Raw genomic sequence first — 24,899 nt, 5'->3', positions numbered from 1 at the left:
CCATACTATACGTCAGGACATACCATTCCATACAATTACAGCCGTAACCTACCATGCAAAGACAGACCATACCATATATTGATAGCCCATACCACAACATACTAGAATATATTGTTACCATATAATGACTGGCCATACAATTGCACGCTAAACTCTACAATGGAAGGCCATACCATACCATACGATAGCATGACAGGCCATACCATACTATACACTGACAGGCCATACCATCCTAAATTGTACAATGACAGGCCATACCACACGATACCATGACAGGCCATACCATACCATACTATATAATGACCGGTCATACCATCCTATATTATACGACAGGCCATACCATACCGCACTATACTATTCAATGACAGATCATACCAAACTGTACAATGATGGGCCAAGCCATACTATATTACACAATGATGGGCCATACCATACTATACTATACAATTACAGGCCATACCACACGTACAAGACCGGTCATACCATACTATACTATACAATGACCGGCAATACCATGCAATGACAGCGTGTACTATACCATACAAAGACAGACTATACTATACAACGAAAGTCCATACCATTCTATACAATGGCAGGCCATACCATACCATACCATACTATACTATACAATGCCAGGTCATACCATACTATACTATAGAGTGAAAGGCCATACCATACAATAACAGCCTGTACCATACAAAGAAAGGCCATACTATACCATACAATGACAGGCCATACCGTACCATATCGTACTATACTATACAATGAGAGGCCGTGCCATATCATAATAAACACTATAATGGCAGGCCATAGCAAACCATACTATACAGTGCTATCCAATACCATGCTATACAATGATAGGCCATGCCCTGCCATACCATACAATACTATACAGTGGCAGACTGTATCATACTCTACAATGACAGGCCCTACCATAACGTACTACACCATACAGCGACAGGCAATACCTTACTAAACAATGACAGGCCATGCCACACTATACAACACAATGACAGGCCACACCATACTATGCAATGACAGGCCACTTTATAGCTTGCCATAAAATGTCAGGCCACTATACAGTGACAAGCTATACCATATCATACCACACCATACCATACCATAAGATAACAGGCCATAAAATACCATGCTACAGAATGACAGGTGATACTGTGCCATACTATAGTTTGACGGGTCACACCATACAACACTGTGAAATGACAGGTCCTTGCATACCATACCACTAAAGTAACATTGACAAAGCCAATAGATCCTGCACAGGTGAGACATATTGACTTTGCCCATACTTGTTTTAAAGTAACCATCGCACCAGCGTTCCAAACCAGACATACTGACTTTGCCATTGTTTGTTTTAATTTTAGGCTCCACCATCCCAGACAACTGTACGTGTCCTAAGCTTTCTCACAAAGCAGGCACCAAAATCAGAGATGAGCACCCATAACACCAGGGGAGTTTTGAGCAGAGATTTTGGCTCCCCTTGGTTAGTTTTCCTGTGATCCTTGCACTTGAATAGATAGCCATTAAGTTCATAGAGCTAGAAGGACAGACAGGGGTCTCACTGACTCCCTATGGGCTAAGTCGGGGACTGTGTCGTCATCAAGACTGCTTCACATGTGGTAGAAACCTTTGCAGGGTTATTTCATTATATGGGTTTCCACACTTTGGGTTCTGAGAAGTCAAGAAATGCTCCATATTACTCGCAAGAACTGGAAGAAGTTAAATTGTACCAATCTGATCATAAGTGATGTAACCCATGCGTTTAAGGATTTGGAACACTTCTATGACTCCTAATTAATGACAGAAGAATACATTTTTTTAGGTCTAAGCAAAGCTTTTACTCCTAGACAATTACTTCTAGAAATGTTCAAAAATCGATCTTTCATATGTTAAATGATCTGAGTGACACTTCTAAGATCCAGCCTGGGGTAATCTCATCCCAAGTGATATGTGACCACCTTAAAATTATTTTGTTAAGAAAAATCTACACATTTAGCTTCTACTGATGTCAAACCATGCTTATTTGCACTTGTAAATGTGCCCTTGATACCTGAAGCTGAGTTACCCAGCTAGTGTTGTCCACAAATTCAGGTCCATCTGTTAACCCATACGATCCCTTAATTTTTAAATCATTACTTCAGGAAACGATTTCCCTTCATAGGTCCTTTTTGAACTCCTCCCTGTTGAAAGGTGAAGCCCCCACTTTCTTTCAAACAGCCCTTGTCACCCCAAGTCTGAAAAAAAAACAGAGGAGCATCTGCTCTTAAGAACATTTGCCCTATCTCGATTCTACCCTTTACTGATAAAATATTGGAAAAACACATCTCGCATACATTATGTAGCCATTTGCATGCTATTAATTACCTGGCAACCTTGCAGGTTGTATGTAGGCCAGCTCACAGCACAGAATCTGTGCTTCCTCTACCCTTAATGATTTGAGAGTAGATTTGGATGCTTATCAGTTGAGAACATTAATCCTGTTAGACCAGTCTGCAGCATTTTACACGGTCGACCATACCATCCTGCTGCAGAAGGCCTTGGAGGCCCAGCCCTGAACTGGTTCGAAGGCTTCCTTTCCAACCAGACCCAGACTGTTGTTCTTGATTCCAATTTTGGCCAGCAGTTACCTATAATATGTAGGATTTCACAGTGCTCTTCCCTCTCACCATATCTCAACATATATATATGGTACCCCCCTTACCAGCCAGCATGCTTGCAAATAAAGGCATAAAAGAATAAATGTATGCAGACAATACTCAACTGTTAGTGCATCTGGATAACAATTCTTTTTCTCTTCATAAGTTCTGACAGTTTGGATGTAGAGTGATAAACTTAAATTAAACGCTGACAAAACTGGGATTCTTATTGTGAATGGCCGAAATGATCCCTGGTTGGATGCCTACTGGCCTCAGCAAGTGGACATTATACCTACACCCTCAAAACGTTTCAAGAGATTAGGTGTCACATTTGACTCCCAACTGTCCTTAACTGCACAAATGGTTTCATCCTGGATCTATCCTCTTTTTTTATGCAATATATTTATATACATTTTCAGGTAGGCAGCTGCGATTGTTATATCACACCAGATTGGTCAATAACGTGTATTGTATAACTTTTTGCAGGTTCTCTGTACTTTTTTCATATTTATAATCTCCATGTCCAGTAACTAAAGATGTCTTAAATTATGACCATTGTTACATATTTGTCATGTTGTAGTCTGGATTGTGTTGGCATGTTTCTCCTCACTGATTAGTTATTTAGGTTTTAGGAAAATAAAGTTTCTGAGCTCTGCCCCCACCACTCCAGAATGTATTAATCTGTTGTTAGAAATGTAGAAACCAGATTCGTCCATTGTTCAGCAATAGTCCATTTGCGTAGCCCTCGGGGGTTTTCCATTCTTGAGGCAGTACCTTCCTCCCCTGCCCATTTTTCAGCTTCATCTTTCCAGCGACTATGTGAGTGTTCTGCCGGAGAGAGCTACAGCTCTTTTCGCCAATACATGAGCAAGGACCACAAACCTATTGTTCACCCTCATTGGTTTCAGAGTGGAATACAGACCCAGCAGGCATATATTTATGCTTAGTACATTACATCTGTGCAGTAATTTATCTAGATCTTCTATGACCCTGTCCAGAACCTTGTGCCTGGTGGGTAAGCCCATGATATATGTATGAAATCTGCACCAAGAAGTTGGCATCTGGGGTATTTCTTATCATCTGTGCCAGCTATGGTATTCATCCTGCATCTACCATCTACCACCTTAAAATCCTGCACAAGATTCTTCTATTTTTATTTTCAGATGCAAGCAGACTAGGCCTTGATAGGCTCCCATCTGGATTGTACAAATTCCGTTCATGTGCAGCTACCAAAATGTATTTTGCAGAAGCTCCGGCTCATTCAAAACACAACAGTTCAATTGACTCTTGGCTTACTAGGTGGTGGCCATTCCAACCATTTGCTTGAAATACTGCTTTGCTTCCAGTGTTTCCAGTATAAGACCCTGTGCATTATTCATAAAGCCTTACGTAACAACTCCCTTCGCTTTATTAACAAACGTCTCCAAAGAAGTATCCTTATGAAGACTCTTGAGATCTTCCTCCTCGAAGTATTTTGTTATTGTGAGGTTTTAAAAATAAAGAGCAGATAGTTAAAGTTTCAGGGTCTCAGCAGAAAGACTCTGGAAATAATTCATAGCTTGTTTACAATCAAATGCCTCTTTGAAGGCACTTCATTATCATCTTAAACGGGTCTACTCCTTTAAGCTATTGCTATTTAAATGTATATTTTGGAGGGCAACCGCTTAAAAGTTACACGCCTAGAGACCAATGGTGATCGTGCATGTTACAGAAGATTTTTTATTTAATATAACAAGAAATACAGATAGTTAGGAACCCACTAATCGCGAACATAGGAAATGACAGACAATTGTCATATTAATAAGTAAAGTTTTAGCTCCGGGAATTATAAGAAATTTGAACATGAAAAATATCCCCATCATTTTAAGTATCATATAGTGAAAACCTGCTTTCCATTCTCTACAGAGCTGTAAAAATGTGTCCTAATCCCCATACTTTACCTTACGTTAGGTTAAGCAGGAAGAGCGAGGCCCAGGTGTTGCCAGTGTGTCATGTTTATGGGCAGGGCACTCATCGGTTTGGCATAGTCCCATCTGGAATCCAGTCTTCTTACTCTAAGCTGCTAACAATTTTTAAACCCTTTCACAGGGATCAAAACGTGTGACTTAACTTTCTCATATTTCCAAGGTTATACTTGGGAAATAAATGCATGTTATAATGAGGAAATAGCTGAGGTTGTACATCGGAATAGAGTGGGTGAAATGTGCGCATATTGGACAACGCATACACACATTGCGATTTGCCATGATATAGGAACTATTCAAATCTATACTTATCTTTGCTAAGCAAATACAGCAGTAATAAACGTTTGTATATAGATGGTTTCTAAGCAGGCATCTCCTAAACATCGTTAATTGTCTTTACTTTTACTAATCACCTTTCTTTTTACAGTGCTTGAATGAAAAGTTTGGTTCTTATGAAACAATTTATTGACTGTATTGTAAGGTAGAGAGTATATCCTACATATTAAGTTTCCTTTTGATAGGATTTGCTTGCATGAGTTTATTCCCAGTGTCGAGTCTCTCCCTCTTCTGTAACTGCCTTAGTACCCTTAGACTTGACATTCGGGGGTCTTTGTTGGGACTAGGGTTGTAGAATGGGTTGTTAGGTAGATATGGGTATCTCTTGTTGGTGTTGGAAATATATGATTATACTAGCACCTATGTTATGTTGTCTTAAAATTGGACTACTGATGGTACACGTGGAATAGTGCCTATTCATTTTGTGACAGTATCTAGCATTCTGTAAATGGCTTTTCTCTCATTGCAAAGGCAGACACCAGTATCAGTTGTTTCTTTGTAATTATTTGGCATAATAGAGTTTTCTGGACAATTCTTTCTAGTGAGGATGATTGTTTTATGAACATACTATAACCAAAAATGTACACTCTAAAATTATAATTTATTCTGGTGTGCAAGTTGAGAATGAATCTACAAATATATTGGATGGACTAGCTGAGAAAGCCTTATGAGATCGGTACACTGTATATGTTTCAGAAGTAATACAAAAATAAAATTGAGTATGGAAAAACTGAATAGCCTTCTTAGTCTTAAACAGAAATATTTTGTAGGAAGCAGTAAAGTAAGACGCATGCTTACATGCTTACCAGCGAAGCAAGGGCCAAAAGGGTATGAGAAAGCATGGCTCAGGTTCATAGCAGGGAGGGAATCTCTATGCATGACATCAGCATAGGTGAAGAGTTTAAAGCCTTCCATGTGGATATGTATCCTCTGCAGAAGAAGCATCTCCTCATGGATTCTGTTCCTATCTTAACACCTTGTGGGTGCAGAAGCTGATACCTGACCAGACAGAACAGTAGGAATGACATATTGAACTGGTTGAAGTGATCTCACATGTAGCCAGTAACCCTGGGCGTAGGACTACTCTACGATCGCGTAGTTTGCGCAACTACACGGTACGTGAATTGCAGGTTGCACAGTGCAAAAACGCGTAGCGTAGCCGGCATTTTTTGCTTGCTCGCGGCCCTCAACGCCAAGTTGGCGACCGCGAGCAAGCAAAATAACATCCCGGCGAGTCTTTTTCCTCGTTCGCGATCAGCAACATCGAGTTGCCGATTGCGAGCGTGGAAAATAAACCGCCAGGCGAGATTCTCAACGCGGGGAGGTCAGATTTCTCATTGCGATTGGTCGCGTATGCTAGCGACCGCTCGCGGTGAGAAACTACCAGAACGCGTTGAGTTTGCTGCAGCTCGAGTACAATTCTACTTGAGTGGCAGAAAACGACTGCTTGCACTGTGCAAGATGTGGTTAGTAGCCAGCTGAAAGTTAAGTGAAGCCCTGAGCACTGGCAATTTCCCTGCCCTGATCTATGAAACCATGTGTGTGTCTATTGCACCAATATTGACAAAACTCTTCAATTTGTTCGCTGACACAAGCTATGTCATGCTAGTCATGAGGGAAACTTAAGTCACTGTGATTCTCCCAACTGGGTCAAGACCCAATAAAATGCTGATCATATCTGCTGATAATCCCTTTGCATTGTGGATGATGAGATTCACAGGCCTCAAGACGTCTAGAGTGGGTCCTTTATCGAGTTAGTGGTTCATGATCAATCTGTTTTTATTTACAATAGACAAAATAGTGATAATACCAAAAAGATTGTGTACTTGATCAAGAATGTCAATAGAAAGCATATACTGCCTCTGATGCTCTACCTTGATAAGGAAATTAGATTGACTGTATGGACTGGCAGTTCTTTGACCATTGACGAATGATGCTGGCTAAAGGGATCATGTAAGCGTTGAAGAGAGTTTGGCTCAGGGAGGATCCTTGCGAATCTGCTCTGCGGGTTGAGGTAAAAGGCATTCGAGGTGTACAGTGCCGGGCCAACTGACTGGGTCCTTCCAGTAAGAAAAGAGCAGATCCATCGGAGTGCATGTCCTTGAATTCCGATCTCGTGAAGGTGTTGGATGGGTATGGGGTTGGATACAGTGTCAAATACTGCAGCGAGTTCCAGGAGGATGTGGGCCACAGTGTCTCCTCTGCCCAAAGTCATGATGAGGTAATCTGTGGCAGCAGTGAGGGCAGGTTTTTGCTGTGTTTTGGTCTGAAATCCGACTGAGATGTGTTGAGGAGTTGGTGGTCATTGAGGTATTCGGTGAGGCGTCTGTTGACGATTTTCTCTAAGACCAGGGCCGGGTATGGTAGCAGGGAGATCAGTCTGTAGTTGACGGGCTTTGTAGGGTTCATAGAGGGTTTCTTCCGCAATTGGAGGACACATGCATGTTCCTAAGTGTCCAAGAAGGTTGCAGAAGAGGTAGAGGCATTCATAATGGGTGTGAGCATGGCACTGATGAGTTGCAGTCCTTTGGAGTAGGCATGGTGGGGGTAGGGCCCCTAGGTGCATGAACTTAATGGTGGTGGTGTTTCTTTTGGGGGTGATGGTGGGCCATGTAGTTAGCATTGGTTCTGTGGATCAGATCAGTAGTCTGGTTGCGGGAAAGACAAGCAGACCCAATGTTGAGAATCTCTAAGGAGATAGGAAAGTGTTGCAGGTACGCCCAAAACCAATGAAAGCAGGATCAGGGTGGCACACGGTTACTGCACCACGGATCTTAGCCACTACACCAGCCATATAAAGAGCATCTTTTCAGAAATTATATATAAACCCATATATGCAAGTAATTATTGAGTATCAGGGTGGCACACGGTTACTGCACCACGGATCTTAGCCACTACACCAGCCATATAAAGAGCATCTTTTCAGAAAATATATATAAACCCATATATGCAAGTAATTATTGGTTTTAGAGTATCATCCTACTTTTGACAAAAAGCAGTTCCTTGACATTTTCCTTTTGTTCTTTACCCCAAAATTGTAAGCTCTCCCATATGCACCAAAGTTGATCATTAATATCTTGTAGATTTTTCCAACGTGTTTTGGGAAAAGATTTTAAAAAACTTTAATCCATTTGTACAGGCATTTCACTGCCACTTTGCCTGCACTCACTTGTGTCAGCAGGTTTATGAAATCATGTGACACCTTGAGGAACTCCTTTGTGGAGATTAGGGCTATACAATATAAGTACAGGGGTGCCTGATCCATGGCAGATTTCATGATATCCACAAAAGACACATTTAGATACAAGGAATCCAAACAGACATCAGTTCCTTAGTGATAATTGTGAAAATCCATCATAAATCAGTCTCCCCTGAGATTTACGAGGAATATCACTCTTCTAGAGCCTTCATTGTTGAAAGTCGGTAAAGGGGATTTCAGGCATTACTATTTGATGGTTTGTAGCATCTGCAGTGGGCATCTCCTGTCCATATTTTCGTGAAGTTCCCTCATCACGGCATTCATCTCTAAAACTGGGTGTATTCGGTGTTAATTTGATTTCCGCATCTCCATATAACCTTCAAGTAAGTGCTTTATAGTGGCTTAATTTTGTATTCACAGGTCACAAGCATGTACATCAGGGAACATGGAGCCCTGCTGGCATTGGCGTGAAAGAAAACTACTGTGTGTGTGACAAGAAATGCACTGCTCTGGGAGGAAAGGTATTTTGATTGATTGTGGTCACAGTGAGGGAAGCTCGTCTGCCCGAGAAAACGGTGCTAATCCGCTCTTGTAAACGTCTTACTTTAATCCCATATGGAATGGACTATAAATAGCACCTGCAATGGAAAGAAGCAGCGTTTCCCGGAAAGGAGTGGAAAGGGATGTCCTTCCAATTTATGAGCACCGAAAGGAACTGGTCCAAGCTGTGAAAGACTCTAACTTTCTAATTGTGACTGGAGAGACCGGAAGTGGCAAAACTACACAACTGCCTCAGTATTTGCACAAAGCAGGTAGGTAGGTGTAAAGAAGTAGCCAGTGTGTTCACAATCCTTTTAATTGTATAAACTGTTAAAACAGTTAGTGCTAGGGGTGGTTAGAATTCAAGAAAATAATATGAGCAAAACGCTATTTGAAAAATCATGCTAGGTTTATTCCACTCTACAAAAGCATACATTTTCTTCCCCCTTCTTGTAAATGTTTTTAATGGGGGGAGGGGGGGGACATAGAAGGTTGCAGTAAAAATCAGTTTGGCAGAGATGAGAATAATACTGGGGCCCACCTTGGGGTTCTTCTGGAGTCTCAATCAGTCTGATGTATGTTCCCCTTATTGTTGACTTCATAAAACTCAGTAAATAATATCAATTAGGGAGCACATTCATGTTCTGGAAAGGCAATTAAAAGAAACGGGCAATGATGTTATAAGAGGAAGCTTCAAGGGTGGTTTGCATGATAGATTTATCTACATTTGCCTCATGCCTGGATCCAGCTGATCCCAAAATGTATCCTTCTTTAACCTCGAGGTGGGTTTAATGGGTTGACTTGACTCAATTAAGAATTTCCGTTACCAGTGTGGCTTGAGATGCATTGTTTTCATTTTGTGTGATCGGCATCCCAAGGGCCTTTGGTCTTTATAGTCTATAACAATTTAAACATTTTAAGAACCTAACTTGGGATTCAGAATGTTCTCTAGAAGTTGCCCTCTCAATCGAGTTTGTGCTATCTGTTCTTATGGGTCCATCAGTTTCCTTTAGGCTGCCACTTAATGCTTCCTACTTTGAAAATAACGATTAGATGCGTTTGTTGCAGGGTTTGCAAAGCATGGGATGATTGGCGTGACACAGCCACGGAGAGTAGCAACTATATCTGTGGCTCTGCGTGTAGCTGAGGAGTTGCATTGCTCACTAGGAACCACAGTGGGTTACCAGGTTCGCTTTGATGACTGCTCCTCCAAGGTAGGCATACTTTATCATTGATATTTGCATCCTAAATTGGTGAAACTCTGGTGTTAACAGAGATAAAGCTGACCAACATGAAACTTGTATATTACCAGACATATGATTGACCATTCCAGCACAGGTACCCTTGTTGATGCAATGTGATACTTCATTACTGCAACAAAAAATGGTCCTGTTCACGAAAAGAAGCATATTATTACCATAGCAGATTTACATCTCTGCCTGAACATACTCTTACATTTTTTTCTGTTCACAAATATTCCCAGAAGTATGCATGGTAATCCGTGCAAGGGGCAGAAGTATGCATGGAAATTTGTGCAAGGGGTAGAAGTATGCATGGTAATCTGTGTTACGTGTCCATAGGGACATTGCTGTTTTTCACTAATTTAGCATGAATACGTTGCTGCTTGCCTGCTCCTTTGCATATGATACTACACATCTTTATTTTTGCAATCATTTCAATGACTGCTTTTACATGAGACCTCATCGCTGTGTTCGCTCTCTGCATGTTGTTTGGACAGCGTACTTGTTTTTTTGTTTTTTTTATATCTTTTTATTAACAAAACAACAAAGAAAAACATCAGGTGACATTAGCGGCTCTCATACTTATCGATATTACATTTCCATACGTACAGGATAATAAATACATAGTATAGATGATGGATCACGGGTACTCATGCGCCTCTACTGCCTCTGGACATATCGGGGGGAGGGGGTACAGATGTTTCCACAGTATCGATTCCAAGTACCTCATACCTTCCCCCACTTCTCAGGGCAACCCCTGGCCACGTAGACTGACCTCTCCCTAAACATGCACCAATCCAAGTCTTCTCCCCACTTCATAACCCAAGGCAGCTGACTAGCTCTCCACTGCTGGGCAATGTTACGTTTAGCTAACATACATGCCAGAGTTACCCATTGCCTCACATACACATTCAGATCTGTGGGTTCCCAGACCTTTAGTATGCACCTAAGGGCCTCCGGCAGTATCGCCACCCCTAGGACATCTTGCAGCGTATCATGGACTTTCTCCCAATATTCCTGTACCGCCGTACAGTGCCACAAGATATGCATGAAGGTCCCAAGCTCTCCACACTCCCTTCGACATTCCCCACTCTCCACACGACCCATTCTAACCAGACGAGGCCCCGTAACATATGACCTGTGTAGAATCTTCAGTTGTACTAATCTGAGCCTCATCTGTATCGCTACCACCTCTGGAGAGGAAACAGCCTTCCGCCAATCCTCGTCGTCTAGCTCCAACCCATCTGTACTCCAGTGCGTCCTGAGAAGTGCCAATGGGTCCTCCATATTGTTCATGAGCTTTTTATATATTAGTGAGATAGTCTTCTCTGGAAGGTGCCCTTCTAACACTCGGTCCTCGAGAGGGGAAGCGTCGGGGAGTGTCATGTCTCTGGGAACATGTACGAGCAGAGCATGTCTAATCTGGAGATAACGGTAGTGCTCACTGTCATATAGGTGGTATTGTTGCTTAAGGGCATCAAATGTGAGAACTGTGCCCTCCCTCCACATATCTTTAATCTGCGTGATCCCGATGAGATCCCATTTGTCGAATCCCTTAGACTTGCATAAACTTCCAAGTTTCACCGAACTCCATAGTGGGGTGGCAAGTGTGAGCTTCACCTCCCACTTTAGCTGTCTATTGGCCGCATGCACACCTGCACGGCGTGAGCCGTTGGTCCCGCAAATGGAAACAGGCGAGGTCTGGCGTACAGCGCCCTAGTGAAGTCGCCCACAGGCGCCTGCCTGCGGTCCATAGCATATCCTTGGTCCCTGGGGGGCCCGTACATGACATGGTTCACAGCCGCCAACTGGGAGGCCCAATAATATTTTCGTAGATCCAGCAATCCAATCCCCCCGTCATACCAGGGGAGAGTGAGCTTAGGAAACGCTATCCGGGGCCTACCCTCCCAGAGAAACTGCGTCTGGAGGGCCTCTATTTCCCTGAAATAAGATGGCGGTACTGGGTCCATTGTGTTCTGGAGTGCATATAAGAATCAGGGAAGGGCCATCATCTTGAAGAGCACCGCTCTGCCCAACAGGGAGAGAGGGAGCGCCTTCCACCGTGCCACGTCTCCCTAAACCGAGTCAGGGGTGGGACCAGATTGTTGGCATACCGTAATTTAGGATCAGAGTGACATATATGCCGAGGTATCAAAACCCAATCAGCTCAATTTGTATCAGGCAGGTCTGCGGGATGACTGGCGGGTCGCCTCTGAGAACGAAGAGCACTGATTTCGACCAATTATTTGCAAAACAGGAGTATCTGCCGAATACAGCAAGCCGTACTTGGGTTTTTAATGGGGTACATGAATAGGTGACACACTTGGAGAGGTATCTTTCCAGGGAGAAGAGCGAGACAGCACCTATGATGTAGAACTACCATCTAAAGGGCTAAGGTATGGGGTCTGCTGACAAAGCCCAGACAGCTTCTATTATATAATAATACTTCTTAGCAAGGGGTGGGAGATTAGGCACTTTAGTCCTTTCTGTATAGTTGTTTTATGATGACGTCTCGCTTCATGATTTGTGGACTAGATGCCATGCTGGCTGTATTTGTTCTATGCATTTTTCTGCTTGTTGTTGCACGTATACTGCAGGTTGGTGGCACGTTAGTGAAAATACACATTTAAAATCTTTTTGTGTCTCCGTCAGATCTTATTGTGGACTAGTGCAAGAGAGTGAGCAAAAGGGTGTGTCTTGTTACCGCGATTCCTGCGATATCTGGGAGTGTTTTGTTCTAGAGTGTTCAATCATTTTTAGGTTTCGCCTGGAGCACGGAGCGTTAGCTCCGCCTCCAGGAGAAATCTCTAGTCTTCAGTAAGGGACTCTTGGAATACGCCCTCTGTTCCATTGGCTAGCTCCTAAAATGGAGGCTAGCCATTGGAACAGAGATCTGTCCGTCAAGGCCGGACCAGATTCGTGGGCGTTCCCGAGATTTTTTCCCTCTCCGCCTCTGCGATGTCGTCATCACGGCCGTGGGCGGGTTTTTTTTTGTTGTTGTCCAGGTTTGTTTTTGCCATTCCGAGGCCGACTGCCAATGGATGAAGTCTAGGTCCAGGTGAGTGCTTTCCCTGTGTCCCCACACCCCCCTCCCCCCTCCCGCTGTCCGTCTTCCAGTTCCTGCCCCCCCTCCCCCCTGTTCGTGTCCCCGTTCCCGCCCCCCTCCCGTAGCCTCGGGGTCTGGGACTTTGCGCTCCGGTGCTTTGCATAGAAGGGTTCGGTTCCCGACATAGCATGTTTCATATCGTGTTCTAATATTGTTGCTGCTATTTATATTTTGATATGCATCACTGTGTTGGGCTAATTCAGTGAGGATACCACCGAACACAATGCGTAGCCTCTGGGCTGTTGTGCATCTCTGCATGCTGTCTTCACTGGGGCACTTTTCAGAAGATGCCTCGAGTGTTCGTTTTCCCTTTCACTGAATATTTCTTCTCTGAAAACATCATTTATGTGACAAAAGCGTTTATTGATCCGTTCGTTTCGTAATGATAGTCCTCTTCCCTATTGCCAATAAACCATTAGCAATGTAAGCTCTATTAAACCATGATAATGGACAGGGAGCCCTTGTTTCTCCACAGTACAGCGCACTTTGGCGAGAGTCCCTGCCCCGGACCTGCGAGGAGGGGCCACAAGGCTCGACAGGCGCAGGAGCGCCATATTACGGCCCGAGGCTTCCCGCTGCGAGGTGCGTGCCCATGCTTGGCCCGGGCCAAGACATGCCTGTTTTAGCCCGTCCTAGGAGGCCCAGCTGGGCCACATTATTAACACCCCTGCAAAGATGAACTTCATCAGAGGGTGAGTTCTGATATATATCGTGGCACTGTTTGGGACGCTCTCAAGTCATCGTTAATGCAGGTTCGTTCAGTGGGCATAGTGGATCGGAAGTTATCGCTCCAGAAATAGAGTTTGTTTTGACTTTGCATATATCTACCAGTCACTGTGCCTATTTTAAACCCTGACCTGACTTGACGGGGTATTGACAATAAGGGAAGGCTCGCATTAACAGATATTAAAGGCCCGGGAGTGGGTAAAATGAGCAAGGGCAAAACGGCGGCGGTGGTCCACGCCGCACCAGTCACCAGCACAATGGACTATTTTCTACAAAGGGCAGCTGGGGTTCTTGAAAATGAAATTTAACTAGAAACCCCTAGAAAATCAGATTTAAATTCATATCTTTAAACAGGCCAATTTTAAACAAGTTGGACCGCCTTTATATTCCTCCAGATACTGACGGGCAATACTCTATTTTTTTTCCTCAACCCCCCCCATGTTCGTGTCCCCGTTCCCGCCCCCCTCCCGTAGCCTCGGGGTCTGGGACGATGCGCTCCGGCGCTTTGCATAGCAGGGTTCGGTTCCCGACATAGCATGTTTCATATCGTGTTCTAATATTGTTGCTGCTATTTATATTTTGATATGCATCACTGTGTCGGGCTAATTCAGTGAGGATACCACCGAACACAATGCGTAGCCTCTGGGCTGTTGTGCATCTCTGCATGCTGTCTTCACTGCATTTGCTGCTGGCCTTTGATTGCGAGCACAGCTCTCTGAAGGTAGGTGGAATTTGTCTGCCAATCTTATACTAATATCGTGTCTTATAAAGCGCTCAAGACTTGGGCTGTCCAAGCGCTACAATAATAGGTGCTGCTGGTACCCACCTCAATTGTACTAAAGGTATGGTCTGTGCGGGATGTATGCCCGAGCCTGGTGGGGTGCCGTGTTTGGAGATGTGCGACTTGCAGGTTAGGCACACATTTCAGCAGTGAGTGCATTAACCCACTGGGCACTTTTGCTGGGAATTAGTCTGCATTGACCCCCACGCGTCCTACGCTTTTGATATATATCTTTTGCCGGATAAGACTACATATTAGCGAGTAGATCTTAGGAGACAATGTTTTTCTGTTCAGGCTGATGCGAATATGCAGTGTTTTTATGTTGGTCTGCGTATGTCACAAAGTACGGACGGAACTGTTTGCACTTTTACATAAATCAGAAAGAAAAACTGCAAAACTAACTTAAACACAGCTTAAAAAAGGGTACATTGCATGCTACTACGTACTCTCGCTCAAATGTCTGCTGGCAAAGAGATATAGGAAAAGACTCGATTTGGCACAAAGGAAAGCATTTTTAGATGATGGTGTAAAAAGTGAAGAGAGGTGTTTGCGATTTAAAAAATGTGTTTATGATTTTGAACGGGCTATACCCTGGCAGCAAAGGGCCTTCTCCCCAGCAGAGTACAGTGTAGTTGGCACAAAGGTAGCCAGGGTCGGCCATAGAGCGGTCAGTTGACCTGAAGAATTAAAATCAGTTGATGCGGAGTTCCTTATACCAGATTTCAGGCAGCAATAAAGATGTCAAGATGACTCGTGATTAATGTTCCTGCTAAAAAGAGGGATTCGGAGTTTTGTTTAGTGGCAGTTTCGAATTGCCATAAAGTAACACAGAGGGTTAATATGCCTGCTGCAAAGAACAGATCTGTATTTAAAGTGGATAGTTGAGTTGATTAGTAAAGCCAGACTTTACCAGCACTTTAAAACAAATGAAATGTATGAGAGAGAAGGGCTATGGAGAGATGAGGGGCCCTTTTGCTGTGTGATAGTGAGGGAATCTGAGGAGGAGGTAGGGGGGGGGGCACCAGCACAAAAGCCGTCCCTGAAGCTTACGAAATCATGCAGGCGGGAGGAGGGGGGGGTGTAGGGGTTTCTCTGTGGCAAGATTTTCTTGTCTCCGATAAACACCACACTGGCAATCCTCCCTCCATTTGATACTTACCACATTCAGTTGTGGAGCTAGGAGATAGCCCTTACTGGTTGAGTAAGTGACTCTGGCAGGGCAGCTTCTCTAAAACCAGGGTCTCTGAAATTTTGTGGCCATGGAGGATACATTATTATATGGTATAGTGTCATTTGTATAGCACTTCCTGTCCCTATCTGGGTCGCTGAAGCACTTATCCACACGGATAGCACGCTACCCTGCATGGGGTCTGCGTGGTTGGATGAGAGTTGTCTCTCCGTTGAGCCTATGTAGGAAGTGTTTCTATGTCACGCACAAGGATCACTGAGGTGCGGCTCTGGCCTGTAGTGCTTGGTGATGTGAAGGATCAGGAAATCTGAGAGAGAAATGTTTACTTTGTGGTATGCTGGCAGCTCTGATTCGTGCTCCAATTCCATTTTTTATATCAGTATTTTCTAGTTTTTGTTCTCAGTCCAGTTTCCTATGCTAGCAGTAGCAGGATGTTCTCCTCTCCATTATAAGGATCCTGGGTGGGTTGGGTTGCAGGTGGGGAGAAAGAATGAGGGGGATCAGAGGTCTGCCCAGATAGACTGCGCTTGACTACCTTTACATGATTGCCAATAAGTAGGGAGAATTGCCAAGACGCACTGCACCATGGTTGTCCTTTTATTGTTGGCTTTATAAAGTGTCAGTGCTCAGAGTTCGTGACAGTTCTATTCAGACTGATAAAGACTTACCAATAGGGCCCACAAAGTCCTTGCTACACCACTGCTGCCAACATACATTGCCACAAACACACATACTACAAACGCAAATCTGTTTCTATTATTTGGCTAGCACAAGTGACATATTTAAATAGCGATGACACAAAACGGTTTATTTGATGTGGCTTACGATGCAATGTGGTATTGGGGACCGAACTACACAAACCTACATATTTTCAATTTCAGCCATATTGTACTAAATGAATTTGCCCAGAACACACATTTTGTAGTGTAGTGGCAACGCTGGGATTAGAAATACCACCCTTACCCCGTTTCCCGGGTCAGGAATTTAGTTACGGTGACACCTGAACTGAGAGGAATATCAGACTTGCGGGGTCATGCCCAGGCTGCCAGATGTCTCACTATCATGGGGATACAAAAGATCCAGGACGTCCCTGTGTGTGTGTGTGTGTGTGGCTCTGGGTGTGTGTGTGTGTGTAGTAGTAATTGCTGTCTGCTGAGCTCGTCCGTAGGGTACAATAGGTCTCACAGTTGCGAAAGATTAAGCTAATGACAATGTAAATGACAATGACATTTATTTATCTGTATTCAAAACCAAATCATAAATACAAATTTTAACATTTACAATGCCAATAGCTCAAACTTTTCCAAAGGCGAAACAATTGCATTGTAAATGCTTGTTTTCCTTTGGGAGCGAGTACGAGAGCAAGTGAGACACTATAGCTAGTCGTACGTGGGTTTGTGAGTACCACGATGATAGGAAGAACCAGTCCCATTTCCTGAGCATAGTTCTGTATTTGTGCAGAATCCCCGCAACATCTGCAAGGCACAGAAGTATGCATGGTAATCTGTGCAAGGGGCAGAAGTATGCATGGTAATCTGTGCAAGGGGCAGAAGTATGCCTGGTGATCTGTAAGGGGCAGAAGTATGCCTGGTAATCTGTGCAAGGGGCAGGAATATGCATTGTAATGCGTGTAAGGGGCAGAAGTATGCATGGTAATGCGTGCAAGGGGTAGAAGTATGCATGGTAATCTGCAAGGGACAGAAGTATGCATGGTAATCTGTGCAAGGGGCAGAAGTATGCATTGTAATGCGTGCAAGGGGTAGAAGTATGCATGGTAATCTGCAAGGGACAGAAGTATGCATGGTAATCTGGGCAAGGGACAGAAGGATGCATGGTAATCTGTGCAAGGGGCAGAAATATGCTTTGTAATGCGTGCAAGGGGCAGAAGTATGCATGGTAACCCGTGCAAGAGACCGGAGTATGCATGTAATCTGTGCAAGGGGCAGATTTCCTGGCGTACGTTTGGCAATGTCATATGAAACAATCCCATGCAGGTACCTGTTCCTGCTGTGTGGAACTCTACATAGCTTGGATTTCCGCACATTGGTAATGGAGCAGTGTATGCAAATGAACTTTAAAAAAAATCTCTGGGGGTAATACATATTTGCCTGTTGAGAAAGCCCTTTTTCTGCATCCCACCCAATGCTGGGAGTGATCCGTTCTGCTTTACGGTTCTGGAAGGGGTGTTCCTAGCATTACAACTATTTCAAAGGCAGCAAGAGGTCAGCTTGAAATTAGTAAATGCTCACAAACCTGCATGTTTGAGGGCGTTCCCAAACTAACATGTCAAAACATGCCTTGTGTAACCCGCTGCATGTACCTTTCATGGGATATACTACTGCAGATTTCTCTGCACTCTTCGCGTACTAAATGCATTTACGCCTTCCAGGAATCCTTTAGCGAATTCCTGGCAGGTATAAATGAGGTAATTTAGACCATAAACTCGTGTCACCTTTGTGACTAGATCACTAAATGTTTTAAATGAACGGCATTTAGGAAAAGGGCTGTTTTTGCCAGGCAAATTGTACTGCCGTAAAAAAGTCTGAACATTTCACCAGGGAGGCCGTATGGTGACATCATTGCAAACAGTCCCAGTGTTAAGGAGCAAACCAGCCTAAAATATATTTATATTTATTCCAAGTTGAGCCTAGATTAATTTATCACAGCGCAGTCATATGCAAATGGCACACAGGCACACAGATGTACATCTGCTTTACTGAATCTACAGAACACACTCTTTAATATCCAGTCCTCGAATTGAGACGGCAGTTCTACGGCTTAGCTAATAATTTTAGGATGTAAAGTGAGATCATGTCATACCTTACTCAAAATACCAGACCATTTAGGGCAACATATCCACCAGTTCCCACAAGGGCTACCTCCTATTTGCAAATTCCCACCGCCCTCCCGGATGTGGGCATCTTATCAATGGTTAGCAAGGGCACATGACAAACCATTGAGACATTCCACTCCGAATGGCAGATGATAAAGGAGTACCCCTTTCACACCCCCTCATATTTGCAGATCAGACTATATCGCAAAAGACTTTTCACGAGTTAGGATGACTGTTTCGACTCCTAAAATATGTTTTACAAATACTAACACTGTATTTTCTGGTAAAAAAAAAACCCAGTGATTTTGCGAATCACAGGCTATGAAATCATAACTTACTTTTGCACATCATGCCCTATCCACCTTCCAGAGTCCATTCTCTCCTTCCTGCCTGGAACCCAAGAAGTACAGATTTGCTAGTTATTCTCAGTTCCAAACTCATAGCCCAATAGCCCACAGGGGAAAATATATGAATACTTCCATTTTGGACCGACGTCTTTTGACCTTCCTGAGGTAATGTGCAAACTATAAATACGGCAAGTCAGTCAGTCCTGTTTTTGGTGTAAAACTTTGTTATACATGATGACTTATGCTGTTGAAAGCAGGTGGGGAGAAAAATGTGCACGTATGATGCAAATGTAAAGCAGGCTATAACTGGAGGAACCAGTTTGTAATAAACTTTACAATTGAATAAACCTTTGAATCACTTAGGATACTGCAATCAAGTACATGACGGATGGATGCTTGCTGCGGCACATACTTGTAGACCCCAGTCTTAAACAATATAGCACAATTATCCTTGATGAAGCTCATGAGCGCAGTCTAAGCACCGTAAGTATTTTTTTTTTTTAGTTATATGTTTTCCGTATTGTGCTTCTTTATTCTTTTACTTGTCAATATATTTTCAAAATTTGGTCTCAAGATTTCACCTGCTTTTAAATAAATACTTCTTCAGAAGCAGCTTATATTGCAAACCTGGTACTTTTGTTTGGTTTATGGTTTAGTACTTGTGGTTTTTCAGGCACATTTGCTTGCCGCCTCATTGGTGTTGCTGCACTATAGTATTTGTGAAGTCAATGGCCAGACCTAGTCCATTCCTGTTCTTTTGACGCTATTAAGGTAGAAGGTCTTGAGTGGTGCTAGTGGGGTGCTCAGTCTATGGAAGATGCATGGGACTAGCCTTCCCTCCTCTGTGGGCGTTTGGTGATAGTGCTTTAATGTTAGCGAATGGCATTGCGTTACTGTGCTGTGTGTGTCTGGAACGTGCTTTGCAAATATAACCAGTGTGCAGCAATCCTGTGCAGGACTGTGGAGTTAATGGCTGGAACACTAGTATCCTACATTTAATTTTATATCCGGAGAGCAGAGAGATGTGCTCGTAGTACCTCGTGTTGTTATGACAACACACAACAGGATTCTGTCACCCCACCCCTGCTTTTCTTGTTTGTGCTCCTACAAAGAAGAGAGTGGCGTTTCACATGCTGCCTTTGCAATGTTAACACTTAAAAGACATGCAGCCCATGTCTGCAGGAGTAGTATTTGGCTGGAATGAGACTTTAGTGGCTACAGAAACAGTTACAGAGAGCGAGTATTTGCTGGAACACTTTCAATACAGCAGAAAATATATTGCGAGGTTTAACTTATTCGATATTCTCAGGTGTATGAACTGCGGGGCCCTTTAGTCCTTCCCCTTTCCGTGCCTCCAGCTCTATAAAAGACAAATTAGTCTGCAGTTCTGTTTATGCTCCTGCACCATTAATAGTGGAACTATTTCAAAATCACAATTGTTGCATATATGTTTTTGTGCTCAGTAGATAGCTGTCTTTCACAATAATAACCTAAACATATCTTTGTTTTCAGCACAACCAATCATTTCACTATAAACACAAATCAAAACTTACTGCCTTTGTCAGTGTTTTATATTTTATAATGTAGTTTTGTGGAAACTTGAGTGGAACTTACATTATTGAAAATATCTGTGAGTGTAGACTTTATGTGACAGTTGGATTGGTTGTCCTTCTCATTTCTCTGCCCTACCCTTTCTAACCATAGGACATCCTTTTTGGTCTACTCAAGAAGCTCTTCCAACCGAAAATGTGTCCTGGTCGGAAACGCCCGCTGAAGATAGTGGTGATGTCAGCAACCTTGGAAATCCCAAAACTTTCTGAGTTCTTTGAAAACTGCCCAGTTGTACACATTCCAGGGAGGACCTTTCCTGTCAAGGAAATATTCTGCAACTTGATTGGCCCCAAACATCTTGAAGGTTCAGCGTATGTTGCCGAGGTAACAACTGTACTTTGGTCCTAGTTCTTTGGTTGTTATAAAAACTTTGCTTGGAATGGCACTGAGTTTTTAGGCTACTTCCTTTGTGTTTGCTGTGAAGGACTGTGCACATAGAAACTCTACTTTCCTTGCTTTTTGTGATACCAAGAGGTGATCTTTGTGTCTACAGGAAGGAGGCTTTGCCCATAAGTTACACTTTTTTTGCAGTAATTAAACCCAATGACTGTGTTTTTTCTTCTGGTCTGATCATTAGCCCTTTTTAGGTCTCGGCTAGCTTAGCTGCGCATATGCGCAGCTCGCTCAGCGAGATTTTATGATTTTAAGGGAGCCTCAGTATCAGGCTTTAAGCCCCGTCCCTCTTTCCCATTGGCTGGCATCACCGTTTATGCTAAACGGTGGCCAGCCATTGGAAAAGAGGTTTGTATGACGTATACTTTTCTCTTTTTCTGCCGCCCAACTTGGACGGGCTCGCCTGCTTTCCTTCTGAAGTAAAAGGTTTCTTATCTTTATGGGGCCAGGTGTTTAAACACATGGCCCTATAAAGAAAATAAATAGTCATGACCGAAGAAAAGCAGGCCCCTTTTTTATTGCATCTAGCTTTCACTTTAAAGTGAAAGCGAGATACAAAAATAAACAGTGGCTGACTGGCGAGCGTTTTTTTGCGTGCGTTCTTTCCTTGTTTTAACCATGTGACCGTTTTGCGCCTATTAGCTTGCCTGAAGCCATCAGAAAAGTACAAAAAGCTGGAGAGATGGGATGCATGCCAAGCAATTGGGTTCAACGATGTAAGTTTGGTCACTGGTCAAACTCTTCACAGCTGGCAACTTCGAAGTGTCCCCACATAATATGTAACACCTTCAGTCATTTCTGGATTTTGTAGCCAACTGACTGTTGCATATTCTATAGCATAGCATCTTGCATGTAATATTGAAATTGCTCTTTGCAAAAAAAACAAGCAATGATTTACTTAAGGTGATACCAATGTCACTGGGCCATTAAACTGCTGTGATGGCAGCTAACTTTGCACTTTGTATTCCACCGGGTGTTTCAGTCTACCACGTGTTTTATTGATCATTTCATGGTACATGCTGTACTGTTACATACTGTCCAGTGCTTTTCTCGAAATTCCGTTTTCATGTTGCTTACGTGATCAGGAACAAGATGACCTTTTTTTGGGGTGGGGGTGGAAATATGTGCTAAACTGATTTGATAAATTTGATGTAGTACAAGAAGTCCCATTACATGACTCTGTTTCCTTTGCACGTTGACTTCCTGGCCCTTTGGTGGGTGATGTCAAAGGCGTACTAGGTTGATTTAGTTTTACTTTTAGTACTTTAGCGTGGTAGTAACTGAAGTGAGACACATTCCACAGGTGACTGGTTTGTATGATTCTCATGTTTGGGGACTAGCTAACGGGGATAACAAATAGGCCATGCATCATAAGTGAGGGGACATGTAGACTTGAATCATGCAACATATATTAAAAAAAAACATGGCAGGGTTCTTTAAAGTTCAAGAACGGTTGCGTATGTTTGACATTTGTTTCATTATAATATTGCCATATATTTCTTCAATAGGTAACATTTATTCAAAGTTATAATTTTACAAGCATTACTTAGCTTTTCTTTTGTTTTTTTTATTTTTGTAACAAAATTCACTTTGTCACAAGTAAGCCAAGGGGCATACATTTTTTTGTGTTCAGTAAGTTTTTATTGAATTTTTAAGAAGGAAGTAGTACATAAAGACATACAAAAAAGCGAAGAAAATTCATTAAAATACAAAGAAGCGAAAAAGAATAATCATAAAAATACAGTCATCAATAAAATGTATCGCAACATAACAAAATTTGTCATTCAAAGAAAAACAGAAGAAGAGAAAAGGAGAGGAAGGGAGGGGAAGGGAGAAGGGAATGGAAATATACAATTCATAGCATAAATACTTAAATAAGTAGAGTTACAAATACTACATAAGCAATACAACAACAATAATTAAACCTGTACATATGAATCTACAGGAGACCAAAAAGATTGAAAAGTCGAAGAATTATGATGAACACCTTGTAATGACAATTGTGCACCTCTTCTTGTAAAGACAATCCAGGACCACCAAGCATGGACTGAAAGAGAGGAAGCATCCTTCCAACAAAAGGTGATGGATTTTAACGCAGCAGATACAAGAAAATTAAATAATTTTGCTTCGATATCATCAAGGGGTACACTCAGAGCAACAGATTTACATATAACTAAATTATAAGAGGGTAAATCAGAAACAGGCAACATTTTCTGTATCACGTTCCATACTTCAGACCAAAATTTCAAAATAGTCGGACAATCAAATAACATATGACGTAAGGAACCAGGATGTAAATTACAATGCCAGCATATATTGGATGGTAATAAGTGAGCTTTAAATAAACGCAATGGTGTCCATAAGGAGTTAAATAAAATATAAGCATTAGTTTGATAAATAGAGACTGGTAAACATCCAGAAATAGAAAGGGACCATATTGAAGACCAGGAATCATTTGGCAATGATAGGGATAACTCATTGTTCCAGAAATTAGAAATGGTATCAACATTGGAACCTAAGGATACGGTAAGTTTTTGATAAAATACAGACACCGCTTTAGAGGATAAAGAAACAGTATTAACATAAAGCAGTAAATCAGTTGTCATTTTTGAAGGGATGCCATTGGGAAAGGAATCTAAAATAGAATTACAGAGGTATTGATATTTTGACAGCTCGGACAAAGGCAGATTATATTTCTTTTGGAGTTGTATAAATGGAATAAATTCATCATCCTTGAAAACATCTCCAAGGTAAAAAATACCTTTAGCAATCCAGGAAGACCAAAAGGAAATATTTCTATTTAATTTGAGCAAGGCACTATGCCACAAGGACAAGTGTACTGTAGAAAGTAAGGGGGATTCAAAATTGGAATCTATATCATTAAAAATTAATCTTGATGATTTAATTATGGCAGAAGAATGTACAATTTTAGATACGGGGGACATGGTTAATAGGGATAATAAAGGAAAAGGTTTGACAAGGGAAGTCTCAATATGAAACCAGATAGGGGTAGTAAGCATAGGAGATATATTAAACCATAACGAACTTTGTTTAAGAATAAACGCTTTATGATACAGAAGAAAATCAGGTAGTGCAAAACCAATATGACATTTGGGGATTTTTAATTTTTTATAAGCAATACGTGGAGGTTTATTATTCCATAAAAATTTCGATAAGAGCTTGTCAATATCTTTATAAAATTTGAGTGGAAATTGAGTCGGAATCATTGCAAGAGAATAAAATATTTTAGGGGCGATAGTCATTTTAATAGATTCCATTCGCCCCCACCAAGAAAGGTGAAGGGAGGACCATTTGGATGTTTTTTGTTTAACATATTCTAGAAGGAAATCAGAATTCAATTTTAAAGTAGCAGGAAGGGACGATGAAAATAATATTCCAAGGTATTTCAATTTGCTCTTTTGCCAAACTATATCCGGTGAGGGTAGCATATCAGGAGTACACAGCATATTTAGTGGAAAAAATTCAGTTTTAGTAACATTTAACTTATAACCAGATACAGTAGAATACTTAGAAATAATATCAAGTAAAAAAGGAACAGAAGAAACCGGATTACTAATAAATAATAACACATCATCAGCATATGCTAAAGTCTTAACAGTAATGTCATTGATAGTAATTCCTTGAATATTATCACATTTCCGAATGTAATTAAGAAATGGCTCTATACCAAGTAAAAATAAAAGAGGGGAGAGGGGACAACCCTGACGAGTTCCTCTGAAAAGGGAAAATTGGTTAGTAATCTGGCCATTAATAAATAATCTAGCTGTGGGAGCATAGTATAAGGCAGAAATCATACGAATAAAGGAGGGGCCAAAATTAAAAGACAACAAAGTTTTAAATAGAAATTGCCAATGGATTTTATCAAAAGCTTTTTCAGCATCTAATGCCATAACACCAGCAGGGCTAAGGATAGAGGGGCTTTGCTCAATAACATGTAATAACGTTCTCGTGTTGTTAG

The 24,899-nt window shown here is 42.1% G+C and overlaps 1 protein-coding gene across 3 annotated transcripts in view; it reads left to right on the top strand.

Moving 5' to 3' along the window:
• Positions 1–24,899, top strand: part of DHX40 (DEAH-box helicase 40) — a 418,899-nt gene that overhangs the window by 20,130 nt on the left and 373,870 nt on the right. For all 3 annotated transcript variants that reach the window (XM_078679838.1, XM_078679839.1, XM_078679840.1), the window contains exons 2-5: positions 8,574–8,965; positions 9,762–9,907; positions 19,280–19,399; positions 20,621–20,851. In XM_078679838.1, the coding sequence (XP_078535964.1) occupies positions 8,797–8,965; positions 9,762–9,907; positions 19,280–19,399; positions 20,621–20,851 (666 nt within the window). In that variant the 5' untranslated portion in view covers positions 8,574–8,796. The remainder of the gene's footprint in view (positions 1–8,573; positions 8,966–9,761; positions 9,908–19,279; positions 19,400–20,620; positions 20,852–24,899) is intronic.

Source organism: Lissotriton helveticus, chromosome 3_1 (genome assembly GCF_964261635.1).
Source record: "Lissotriton helveticus chromosome 3_1, aLisHel1.1, whole genome shotgun sequence".
Taxonomy (NCBI): domain Eukaryota; kingdom Metazoa; phylum Chordata; class Amphibia; order Caudata; family Salamandridae; genus Lissotriton; species Lissotriton helveticus.
This window is presented reverse-complemented; position numbering and strand designations above follow the sequence as displayed.